The sequence below is a fragment of the Photinus pyralis genome, unplaced genomic scaffold (assembly GCF_008802855.1).
Source record: "Photinus pyralis isolate 1611_PpyrPB1 unplaced genomic scaffold, Ppyr1.3 Ppyr1.4_LG8, whole genome shotgun sequence".
NCBI lineage: Eukaryota > Metazoa > Arthropoda > Insecta > Coleoptera > Lampyridae > Photinus > Photinus pyralis.
Genome location: NW_022170819.1, coordinates 33180315 through 33193171, shown reverse-complemented (window position 1 = coordinate 33193171; position 12857 = coordinate 33180315). Strand labels below are relative to the sequence as shown.

The following is a 12857-nucleotide window of genomic DNA, read 5'->3' as shown; positions in this document are numbered from 1 at the left end:
AGTGAGATTAAAAGCTACTTTTTACAAAAAAATTTTTTTGCAAAAATGCGCTAAAAAGCGCATTTCCATAGTCCGTGTTGGAACAAAAATAGTTACTCGAAGGTGAGACAAAGATAGAAGATGAAATAAATTTGCTTTTACCTTTGATTTCAAAGCTTTGCTAATATCCAGAAAATAAATTTCTTACTTACAGTCTACATCTAAATGCTTTATAGGTGACGCTACTAGCGAATGTTACAGTTTTCAATAATAAGGAATGAGTTTAAATTATTAACCACATATTTAAGTAAAAATGAGTATATAGGCAACACACCTAACACCCTCATCGTGATCCATACAATCTGTACTTCTTTAGTAGTCTATATTCAAAGCTGAATACTAAGAATCTAAACCTACCTACTCTATTATTATTTATAATAATCGCCAGGCAAGGAAGGTAAGCATTTTATGTATTTTTTTTGTGGATGGAAGTCGAACAATAACTTCAAAATGGTACCAATCTTCGATCATACATATGTATGATCGAAGGTACCAATTAACCATATATTATGATACATACGTGCAATAAGCATTACTTACTTACCTACAGTAATTAGGTACCTACTAATTTGTTAGGTTAAGTTTCATTACAGACTTTGATCATTTTCCAATTTCCATTACGTCAACTAGATTATTATTATCGTTGCCATACTCTAGATGTCACCGCAGTACAGTTTTTCCTATTTTTCACTCGACGGTTCTTCTCAATTCTGTGCGCTCTTAGATTACAAAAGCCCGCTCAACAATTATTTAGTTATACACGGTGCCCAACGAAAATTTGTGCCTCCTTAAAGCAGTCTAAATGTTTTGACAAAAATCCAAGTATCGGTCGGTTTTTATTTTGAAGGAGGGCCAATTTTACTTTAACCTAAGTCTTTATAGTTTTGTATTGTCCGTCCGTCTGTCCGTGTCCGCTATAACTCTTTTTAAAGGTAACCGATCGTGTTGAAATTGACGTACGGGTACTGCTATACAGGGTGGTGACTTGCGTAACGCATCATAGGGATTTCAATGTAAAATTCATAACATGCGATTATTGGCTCCCCAAATTATTTTAGAGCAAAAATGTAGTAAGGTTTTTTGTAGAAAAAATTTTTTTACGTCATCAACCGTATTAGTTTTCAATTTTTTGCATAATAAAGACGGAAAATTAGAAAAATCAAACCCCCATTTTTTTCAATAATCAGTGATGCCATGGAATTTAATAATACAAAAACTACGCCAATATCCGTCATGCCATGGAATGTCTGCTATAAAACAAATCAAATTCTATCAAATAGTTATTTGTTTCATTAGTACAAAAAATGTCAGTTTTCGGGACGAGGAAGATAGTTGCTGGACGACGCGTCAGCGGAGTCCAGCAACCTTCCGAGTCCCGAAAACGCATTTTTTGTACGAATAAAACATAAAATTTTTCTCCAACCCCCTTTACTTCAAATTATATTCGAATTTAGATTCAGTCACAGTTTCACTACTATAGTATAAGAACTTCTGCTTTCTTGTCCTCACGTGTCATACCACTCTAGTTTTTAGGTTAACTTATAACCTATTCGTTCTTACTTCTTACTTCTCACCTCTCGCGACTTTGTAGGGAGCAAATTTTGAGGTAGCATGTTCTGCCATTTCTATAATCTCTAGCGGAGTGCAATCCATGTCGCTATCAGTTTCAGTCATTTTATTGTATACACAATTAATATTGTTATATTTTGTATTGAAATAAAATACTTACCATACAGTTTTTTAATTAAAATTAATTGCAATTAACTTTTTCAAATTTTGAATTCAAAATGACAGATAATAGTGCAATGGGTCTGAAGTAGATGGCGTTACGCGCGACGGCGGGTTGTATACGTACATTGAATAATAAATCTGAATTCAATGATACGTATTAAAATTACGTTCACGGAATATGTAAATTACGTTACACATGGTTTAAATAAAAATAGCGAGCGTAAATCATTTTCAATACATGTACATACGTATAGGTAACACCATTATTTGCATTGAATATGCAAAAATATTTGATTTGTATGTATAGAAATATCTTACAACCTGCAATGTAAAACGATGTCAATGTGACATATCTCCGTGATTGCAATTTTTTAATTGGCCAATTTTCAAGGTCAATTTCTTTTTGGTACTAGGACCAAAAGTATCCACTTTTTGTACAGTTGCCATGGTGAAAGCAATTAATCCGCAAAACGTCAATTTTAGGTACCGAACACTGTCACAAAATAGCGTCTTATTCAGGTGGTTGGAGAAAAAAGTATTATATTCAGAACAGCGAATTCAACATAAAGAAAGACCAAATTACTAAAAACGGTTTCCTAATATAACAATTTACAATAAATGTTCGAATAAGTCACCATTAATTACAAGACAGTAACCAAGTCGATTATAATAGTACATTATAATATATCAAGGTAGAGAAGTACAGTTAATTGCCTGAGCACCACATCTCGAGGCGCTTGCGCCGAGGAGTGTAAGGTGCGAAGGCAATAATAGACTACTCTACCGTGGTATATATACTATTTTTTTCACTACTAGCACTTGAAATCCTCTAACTTAACATATTATATTGATAAGAAAGTGAACGGTTGCGGACAGAATTTTTTGTTTATTAATTTAAAATGCAATCAAGTACGTAGAAGTAACAGTCAAACAGGCCGTATTTTGTTCATTGAGATATTTTCAAAGAGTAATTTCGTTCGAATTTTTTCAAAATGTGATAATTTTAGGTATGTAATTTCTCTGGAAATGGCGGATGGTGGCAATTATTCATTTTAAAGAACTTGTCCAAACGTTTATTGAGCGAAATTTCGGGTTGTGTTTTCTAAAAGTGACAGCGTGAAAGTTCTCATTATTGACTACTAGTTAATAATGTGCACATTATTAACCACTTTGAACAAATGCCGAGAAAGCCTACTTTACAAGTGGAAAAAAGGTTAATAATCATGTCATCAGACGCTAGTAGTGAAAAAAATCCATTTCGAACTGCTGCTAATTGATACTGGATATCTTTTTGTTTTAGAAAATTCCATGGCATCGCAGATTATTGAAAAAGCTGCGGATTTTATTTTTCCAATTTTCCGTCTTTATTATGCAAAAAGTTGAAAACTAATACGGTTAATTGGCGTAAAAAAATTTTTTTAATAAAAAACTAATACATTTTTACTCTAAAATAACTTGGGGAGCCAATAATCGCATGTTATGAATTTTACATTGAAATTCCTATGATGCTTTACGCAAGTCACCCCCCTGTATATTGATTTTCTGGAACTTTAAATGTACCCAAAATTATTATTTTCACATGAATTTAAACTCATTAAACGCATTATCTTGATGCCCAGAAACATATGTCTATGATATAAAGATGTCAAATTCTTTTTCTGGGGCCACATGCATTTTCATCAAAACATGTCAAAATCGTTATTCTTGCGGCGAGATCGTTAGGAAAAAGACCAAGAGCATATTATTTCCATGCCCAAGACATAAGTACCTACATTTGATGCATTTTTCGTCAAAACATGTCAAAATCGTTATTCTTGCACCGAGATCATTGGGAAAAAGTCTAAAAGCATGATCTCAATGCCCAAGACATGAATTTGGTGCATTTTTGGGGACCATATATGTATTTTGATCACAACATGTCAAAGCGTTATTCATGCACCAAGATCGTTGGGAAAAAGATTAAGAATATTATCTCGTTTCCTAATGAAGTTGATGCATTTTTGTTGACTGCCTATATGTATGTGGTTTTGCAAAGTTGAAACAAATGGTCGTTAAAAAGTGGTGGTAATACTGAGGATCCTTCGATATTTCGTTGTATCGGTTTATTTATAGAAGTTCTACAAATTTTTGTTGAGACAGGTTGTAGAGTTTACCGAGTCATTTTCATAGCGGCATAAGCACTTCAACTATACAGTTTCAGTTTTTTTCAAATTAGAAATTGTTTAATTAAATTTGAGGAAGAATTTCAGCTTTTGTAGTAATATATTTGTAGGGATTTTTTCGCGTAGCTCAAATTGACGCTATTTAGGTATTTAAATGAAAATTAGTTTTGGAATATTGCCACCTATTTGCTCATTGTTCTGACTTTCATAATAATATCCATCAAAAGTGCAAGTTGAAATAGCGAATTCTCTGGTTAGACAGGTAAATATGGCTTCTTCATCTTCACATAAGCACCTCAACCCTGAAAATTGTAGGTTATAGGATGAGCAATACACGTTAGAACAGTTTTCCTAAAACTTTACGACAAAAGTGTCTTAAAGAGACTGTTCTAAGTAAAAAAAATGTGTCTCATGTCCCATTTCAACCTAAAGTTGTGCTGTTTGTTTTCAATGCACCATTTAGTATTGTATACTGTAAGGTAAATTTAATTGCGAGCTTTATTTATTACAACTAATTAAATATAGGCCTTGAAAAGAATTAATTTATAACGGTAAAGTATTACATATAAATTCAATGCTATTACTTATCATATCACTTACGAATACATAAATTATCACTTCGGCGTGGTAATTGGAACGGCCCCGAAACGCAATTCGTTTGCTTATATACCAAATACCACCTCTCTCCCGAAAGATCTAGATCGCTTCCCAAGGAATCCGGACTAAGTATTCAAGAAGGTTCTCGAACAAGCACGCCATATTTCTCGGAAAGATTACGATCTTTCATGGCGCCTCGATGTCTATCGAGATTTCTGGAATGTTCGCTACAATACTTTTTCGTTGCAAAGGGTAGGTACCTACTCATTACCCCTCCTCCCATATTTCCTGGGACATTTGTTTTTTTACGCTTAATGAATAAATTCGTACTATATTATAGAAGCTCTAATCATTTTATTAGGTATAGCCATCTCTAGCAGTCATTCCAGTTGAGATTACCACTACAATGGAGTCAACGCCAGAATTTACGAACGAGTTTTTCAAATCCATTTTGGAAAATCACTTTCAACAGATGATCCATATCTCAAACGTAAAAGTAGAGGACATGACCAACTCGGCTCTTAACTTTTGCAGCAAGCTGAGAAGAATTACTGTTGCCTACCACTTCGAAAAAAAGTGTGTATACTTACCAACTCTAAAGGCTGTGAGTGTCCTAGTAATTTTAGGCAGGAGAACCACGAGATCGCACTCGTTGCCAAATGTTTACCGGATAACGAATTTATGGCGCAATTTGTCACCGACATGGGGATGTTCGATTGCGAAATTGAAACTTACTCGACGGTAATTCCGAAACTGCTAATGTTAAGTGAGCACATCTACGGCACGTACTTCAAAGCTAAGCATTACAAATTACAGACTACAGAGAGAAGTTCGCACCCAGTGTTTATTACACCAGTCGAGAACCGAAACCTATAATAATTCTCGAAGATTTATCTTCGTTGAATTACAGAGTGCTCGATAAACGAGTTGGTTTAGATTTGGAGCACAGTCTCCTGGCCGTTGAGAAGCTCGCCTACTATCATGCCGCGACGGCCGCATTGCACATGCTGGACTCCAGCATTCTGCCAAAGTTTCATCACTCGCCGTTTCGACGAACCGACCGTCTGCACGACATCATGAGTGCCAGCTACGAGGAAGTGGTTAACGTGTGCCGAAATTGGCCAGGTAAACACTCTTCCTCTTACAAATTTACCTGTTTCTTAAACTGTAGAGCTGGGCGACTATGTGGAGAAACTCAATCGAGCCAAACCTCACATACTGCTAAATATCTACGACCTACAGAACTTGAAAGTCAATTTCAGCGTGCTGAATCGTGGAGATTTTTGGACCGCCAACATTTTGTTTTCCTACGGCCCGGATGGAAATCTCACGAATGTTGCATTTGTCGACGTACAGCATTCTACTTTTACAAGCCCGTGCTTCGACCTGCATTTCTTTCTAGCTACAAGTCTTATGGAGGGAATTAAATGTGAAAAAGTTTCAATTGTCAATCGTTATTTTGAAACCTTCGTTATGAATTTAAGGAAGCTCCGCGTGAAAATCGTACCAACACGTGCGGAATTTGATGAGGATTTTCGTATAATGGGCTACTGTGGTAATTTATATTGTTGTATGTACCTACCGTTATCATCTTATGATGAGTCGTTTAGGTTTCGCCGCATCAATTTATGGACTTCCGTTCATGAAAGCCAGTAGAACAGAGGGGGCCTCACCAGAGAACTTTTTGGCGGACGGCAGCAAAGACAGTTTTAGACATCACTGCTTCAACAATGAAGTATACTTAAAAGAACTGTTTCATTTCTTACCGTTTTATAATAGTTTAGGACTATTTGACGTCCGTGACTAGCGAGAACTGTTTTCTCGAATGATTTTTTTCCCAATCCTTTTAATTAGAAAATATCTTTTGTGGTCAATCCACCATACGCAGTGTTATAATGTAGATACAGCCAATTAATTACTACTGGATGTGTACCTTACATAAAAAAATTAAGAGATTGTAACTGTATCTAGTTATGTTACCGTAGATACTTTCACATGCCGTATTTCTTTTTAATAAGTATTGGGTGTTACTGATTCAGGAAGGAATCAATTATTATGACCTTTTAAAAATAGAAAAATAATTGTTATAAATAATAAACGTCTTTATTAGGCAGTTAAACAAAATAAATGCGTAAAAATGTTAAACTTATTGCCTAAGGCCAGCGTTCCGTGGCCAATCGGTGCCGAGTACTGACATATATGCGTTCGCTTGTAGTAGACCGAAAATTAAGGGCTCGGTTAAAGGAGAGAGTGAGCATAAAAGCTCGCCCCCGGTTTCACCGTTTATCGGGAAATATAAAATGGCATACAAAGCCAATAAAATTTGGATCAAAAGAGTTGACAGTTGGATGACGTTGCGGTCGGTTTCGTGCCGACTAGTTTAGCTGTAGAGGTGCCAGGTGGTTTTCCAAACGACAAAGTTTGGAATCTTTTAATCCATTGTAAATAAGCCATTTGACTATTTTGGAACGTCTGTACGCTGTACGCTTTCTAATTGCCGAGGAAGATTGTCTCTTCAATGACGGATTTATTGTAAAATATTTGTGTGGATTGCACATGAACAAAAGTTCATTTCTAACATTTTAATTAAGAAATAAACCTAAATCACTCTGTCTTTAATTTACCTTGTCTTTGTGCTACTTCAAATAAAAGAACTGGCAGACGATGACCTATACAGTTGTAACTTCAAATACTACAAGGCACAACGTAAAATCTAAATCCTACCACTATATCTTTCATCAGTCTGAATCTGGGAGGAGGTGAGTGGTATAATAATCAGTGTATTTAACCCGGTGTCATTACAAAATCTTGCGATTTGACCCTCGTAAAATCCTAATTCTGGCATCTATACCACCAACATCCGAAGCGGCCCGTTAACATTGCCAGAGAACTTATCTACAAATGCAAATGTGGGTAGGACACCAGAGGGATCCACTTCACTGGGGATCACAAGCATCATTGTTTCGTCTTGACCCCGCTACCTCCAAGTACAGTGACTTTATAAGGACAGTGGCGACAACTTATCATAATCCGCCATATTGGAGCTAAAAAATTGATTGTAAGATCAATATACCTTGTCATGTCAAATTGTGAGCGTAGAATAATAAATGTCAGTTTCATTTAAGTAAAGATTCTTGTTCAAAACGAACGGCGCAGAAATGATCGTTTAAAGCTTTGCAGAACAACCTATGGGAAAACAAATGCCTCCCAAATTCAAAATGGTATGGGTATATGGAAAACGGTATAATAAGTATGACATATGGTGCAATATCCAAAATGTACATATAAATAATCATTAAATTGTGTTTGACATTTCAGTGTCTTCTGTCACTTCTTGTCCCCTGTCGCGTGTTGCTCCTTCCAGACTTAAAAGTATTTCTTTAGTCTCTTAAATGGAAGACAAAACACGTTGATCTAGTCCACGGAGTACAAGAGATCAATATTCCATGTGCTCCAGCAAACATGAAACCAATTCAAGCGTATTTACGATCACAATTGAATTTGCTGCTAAATTTCGGATAAGCTGCTTCTCTAACCAGTTTTCTATCTAAACTCATTAGGTATTTAGGGCGTCTGAAAAAAATTTTACATCAATTACCAGTCGTAAGGTTAGGCACAGTTTTACATCTAAAAACACTAAGCGGATTACATACCTTATAATATCGTAATAAATCCAAACTATATGCGTCTTTAAAAATCGAGTTTATATAAAACTGGAGACGGAAAACGTAAAATAAAGCAAATACAAGAAGCAAAGTATAAACTAGTAACATGAAGCCGTGACAATTACAGGTGACACTGTCAAAACAGTATAATTAATAATTATAGCACGGAGTGTACCGCGTCGTTTTGAAGGTTTTCTATTGGCCAGTTTGGAATTTAGCTCCAATATGGCGACCGGAACCAACGACCAATCAAAAACGAGATACCCTGTTGTCGCCACTGTCTCTATAAAGTCACTGTAGGTACAGCTATTGTCGTTGCTATAGTAATGTGTTGTTTTATGCTGTACCGTCAGTCCTCGTAATCGCAGTGGAAGATTATGTTGTTTGCTCTGCTGCGGAGACGATTTTAACATTATATCCACTCAAATCAAAAGAAACTTATTGGAACGGTTTCGATCAGTTCGGCAATTGATGGAATACAATGAATTTGAAAGGAGATATTTCCGAAAATGTCACGTTGACGGGTACGTAACTGAATACCTTAACAATACCTTATCCAAGGAGCTACACATACATACATCACGATATGCTTTGCTGAGATCGTTTGGCGACCATACTGGCTGCTGATCTCACTACATTAAAACCGAGATTAAAATGGTTAGGTGGATGGAAGTTCTCAGCTGTTGCCGAAAGTGAATTGTTATATAATTGTCATTTCCCTTTAATAAAATGGTTGTTATGTATAAGTGGTTGCTAACGATTAATGGTTGCTAACGTATAATGGTTGGTTGCTAACCATTAATGGTTGCTAACGATTAATAAGCTTCATCATTGTACTCGTCACTAAGGAGTAATTTATATTGTTATCGAGAGGTCGACGAAAAAAACAAATTTTGAAACTGGCGTTAGATTTTCCTCTATTCCAAATGCCTATGTATCAAATTTCGTTTAATTTCTTCCATAAATAAAAAAGTTGGCACTGCGCATGCGCAAAACCAAATTTTGAAACTGGCGTTAGATTTTCATTTATTCCAAGTGCCTATGTATCAAATTTCGTTTAAATAAGTACTTTAATAAATAAAAGTTTGCAATTCGGTTTATAAATGGTCGAGATGCGAAAAGGGCACTGTGAATTTTGAATCGATTCGACTCAACTTTTGGCATTGCCTATTATATGGCTAAAGCTATGCCCATATTGAATTTCATGCAATTCAGTTCATAACTAATGGAGATCTAAAAAATTATCGTTCACACGGACAGATAGAGGGACATACAGACAAAGGAACAGACGGACAGACCAGATCGTTAATAAACGGCAAAAGTGTAAAATTGTGGAGCATGTAAAAACGGTTTTTTGGTTTTTTTTGCAATAACTTTTTTAGTAATAAACGCAGAAAAAATTTCTTTCCTTGGTGCAAGCCTCGACACCATAACGAACCAAACAGTGAAAAAAGTAGAACAATAGTTCAATAATTTTTACAACGCACCTTAAGAGGTTGATTCTGTACCACCAGATCAGCTAGCTTGTAAAACAAATTTTTTGAATTGTCATTAGTTTCACTTTTACTCAAGGTACCTACATACAAGATTTCTTTTAAATATCTGATAAAATAAAAAAACTGAGATTGCGCATGCGAACAACAAATTTTTTGATTCGGCATTAGTTTTACTTCTATTCGAGGTGCGTACATACAAAATTTCTTTTAAATATCTAAACAAATAAAAAAAATTGGGATTGGGCAAATACAACAGTTAGGTTGCGCATGCGCATTTTTTTATTCATCTGCATAGCTGCTTGAGGTTTAAAGAATATTTACTAGCACAGAAAACTTTCATATGTTCTTTGTAAGAAGAATTATAATAGAAACCCCATTTTTTGAGGTTTGGGCTGTAACTTTTTGCCCCGTTAATCTACGTAGCCCACCTTTCTTATATCTTGAAGTACATGTGTAGCAACTTACAGCGCGATCGGGCGTTTCTACGCAAAGTTATCGTGCACACGGACAGACAGATGAGACAGACGAACAAACAGACAGCAATACAAAAATTAAGTATAAACGCTCTCAAGGATCGTTAATAAAACCTTTTGTAGGATTTAAATCCGATTCGTTTAATTTGGTGCTTTTTATATTCTACTGGTCTACTAGATACTGAAATACAAGTAACTTATACAACACTATAATAGCCATAGTCACAAACAAAAACAAAAAAAAACAATTTCATTGCAACTTTAAGAATAAAACATCTACTTTAGGTATATTCTGGAATGCGACCATGTAAAGATGAATTAAATCAAAGAGTATAAAAATAATAAATCAAATTTTTTTACATGAAGCGTACGGCGGTAGCACACATTCACACGACAAGTTGCCCCATTTTCCCGAAGAACGAAACTTCTGTCCTTTGCTCAAGAGCTTTGTTCCAAATGTGCAGTAGGGTGCTAGAGATCAGAGGTCATATTTTGAAAAATTACTAATGAATTTGTTACCTGGTCCGGTGTTGTGTTCCTCTTCAAAAGTAATGTTATTTTCAGCTAATTTAACAAAAAAATCTGTTAATATATAGTGGGTTTGAGATAAGAGGGTCGCCTCGATATCTCTTTCATTTGGCGAGATATCACAAATTTGGCAAACAAAATTTTATATGTGACATTACAATCTATCTGATCGCAAACACAATCTGGTATGACTTCCGGTTTAACCGGAAATAATAATAATAACACAGACACAGACACTAATCGTTACTTGATTTTAATCCGTGCGATTAGTTAACCAGGCTAGACCTGAGTTCTCACAAGAAACACCGACCATAATAATAATAAAGTTACACGCCCTAGCACAGTTAAAAAACACATAACTCCTTCTTCACAGAAACACCCCACGTTATCACAACCCACTCGTATTCAACCCAAACGCAAAGCCAAAGAAACACTTACACAATAAACTCCATTTAATAAAATTACAGGAATTATTATAATGAATTTTTTTGTTTTGTTTTGTTTTCCTCTTTCCTGATAGCGTTGGCTATTGTGCCCATCAATAGGTATGTTGGTAAGTATGAATTACATACTATCCCTAGATTTAAATGTACGTGTGTGATTTTTTTTTTTTAGGACCCTACATAACTTCACCAGACACAGACACAGACACTAATCGTTACTTGATTTTAATCCGTGCGATTAGTTAACCAGGCTAGACCTGAGTTCGCACAAGAAACACCGACCATAATAATAATAATAAATGTCTTTAATAAGTACCTAGGTCCAGCTCTCCTATTATGCATATTTAACCATTTTAGATCGATCAACTTGTGACTTACATGATCATATTTCCTCATTCCGAAAATCAATCTCACACAACTATTTTGTACTTTTTGCACACGTTTGTTATCAAAACTAGTTAACCAAGGACCATATACCTACTACATCCGCGTGGTCAAATTGCGAGAAAACCAAAGAGGAGCAGAGAAGCACACGAGTAGACCGATCCAAGCAATTCCGCATATGATATATGTATCGTTTTAAGCGACGCACAAGATTTTCTAAGACAAGATGAGATGTGTGGTGTAAATCTTAGGGCGGAGTCAATATCAACACCAAGATTCCTAACCGTGTCCGCTAGTGGTATCAGAGTCCCACAACAAGTTACCTTGATGTCATTCAAAGACTTGAGTCGATCGGTTTTTTTACCAAACAATATCGCCATGCATTTGGTTGGATTTGACTGTAGACAGTGCTTAATGGAAAACTGTTCAATGTGATGCAAGTCATAATTGATAGCCGCTATTGCTTGTTGTACTTCGGTTGGATAAAAGGACAAATACAATTGAATGTCATCTGCATAGCAGTGTACTGTAGACGAGGAGGAGTATAGTGCACTTGAGAAACAACATAGGGCCTAGTACGGACCCCTGCGGGACTCCATTTAGTACGGTTTGGAAGGAAGATGTTATAGATATGTATGTTACGCCACTGGTGAGTTGACCAGAATAAATGATAGGATATCGTGTTTGGTTTTATTCTAATTACGATAAATCTCCAATTATAAGACATGGTGTCAGGTGTTGTTGGTTCCAGTTAGTTGTTAAAATTGGTTCCAGATATAGGGGTCCGTGAAGTGAGCTGGCCATGAAAAGCACAAACAACGGATTTAAGTTTAATCGTTTGTGCTTCGTTTGTGCTCGTTTGTGCCGTATAACAAAAGTCAGCAAAACCAACCATACAAAAATTATGGGCAATTCAAAATGGTCAGCTGACTTCACGCACGAAATTAAAGCACAAACGACGGGTTTAATTGCAATCGTTTGTGCTTCGTTTGTGCTCGTTTGTGCCGTATAAAGTAAGTCAGCAAAACCAACCATTCAAAAATTATGGGCAATTCAAAATGGTCAGCTGACTTCACGCACGAAATTAAAGCACAAACGACGGGTTTAATTGCAATCGTTTGTGCTTCGTTTGTGCTCGTTTGTGCCGTATAACAAAAGTCAGCAAAACCAACCATTCAAAAATTATGGACAATTCAAAATGGTCAGCTGACTTCACGCACGAAATTAAAGCACAAACGATGGGTTTAATTGCAATCGTTTGTGCTTCGTTTGTGCTCGTTTGTGCCGTATAAAGTAAGTCAGCAAAACTAACCATTCAAAAATTATGGACAATTCAAAA

General features: G+C 35.8%; 1 protein-coding gene and 1 long non-coding RNA gene across 3 annotated transcripts; one reads left to right on the top strand and one right to left on the bottom strand.

Moving 5' to 3' along the window:
- Window positions 1-308: 308 nt before the first annotated feature.
- On the top strand, window positions 309-7048 carry LOC116179844. Of its 2 annotated transcripts, none has more exons than XM_031499697.1 (6): window positions 309-436; window positions 4891-5105; window positions 5156-5295; window positions 5346-5654; window positions 5701-6084; window positions 6140-7048. In XM_031499697.1, the coding sequence occupies exons 2-6, from the start codon at window positions 4936-4938 to the stop codon at window positions 6334-6336; spliced, it is 1200 nt and encodes a 399-aa protein (XP_031355557.1). In that variant the 5' UTR covers window positions 309-436; window positions 4891-4935; the 3' UTR covers window positions 6337-7048. The 2 variants fall into 2 exon arrangements, with proteins under 2 accessions (XP_031355557.1, XP_031355558.1); XM_031499698.1 differs by lacking the exon at window positions 309-436 and adding an exon at window positions 4497-4781.
- Window positions 7049-10356: 3308 nt separating this feature from the next.
- Window positions 10357-10878, bottom strand: LOC116179243. The gene is made up of 2 exons (XR_004146978.1): window positions 10683-10878; window positions 10357-10634 (listed from the first exon to the last, which is right to left on the bottom strand). It is a non-coding gene; the product is annotated as an uncharacterized LOC116179243 (long non-coding RNA).
- Window positions 10879-12857: the final 1979 nt, after the last annotated feature.

Excerpts from the sequence above, each read along its gene's own strand:
- LOC116179844 (XM_031499697.1), top strand. The coding sequence starts at position 4,936 with ATGGAGTCAACGCCAGAATTTACGAACGAGTTTTTCAAATCCATTTTG. Across the intron at positions 5,106-5,155 it reads GCCTACCACTTCGAAAAAAA|GCAGGAGAACCACGAGATCG; the intron begins GTGTGTATACTT and ends TAGTAATTTTAG. Across the intron at positions 5,296-5,345 it reads TCCGAAACTGCTAATGTTAA|ACTACAGAGAGAAGTTCGCA; the intron begins GTGAGCACATCT and ends TACAAATTACAG.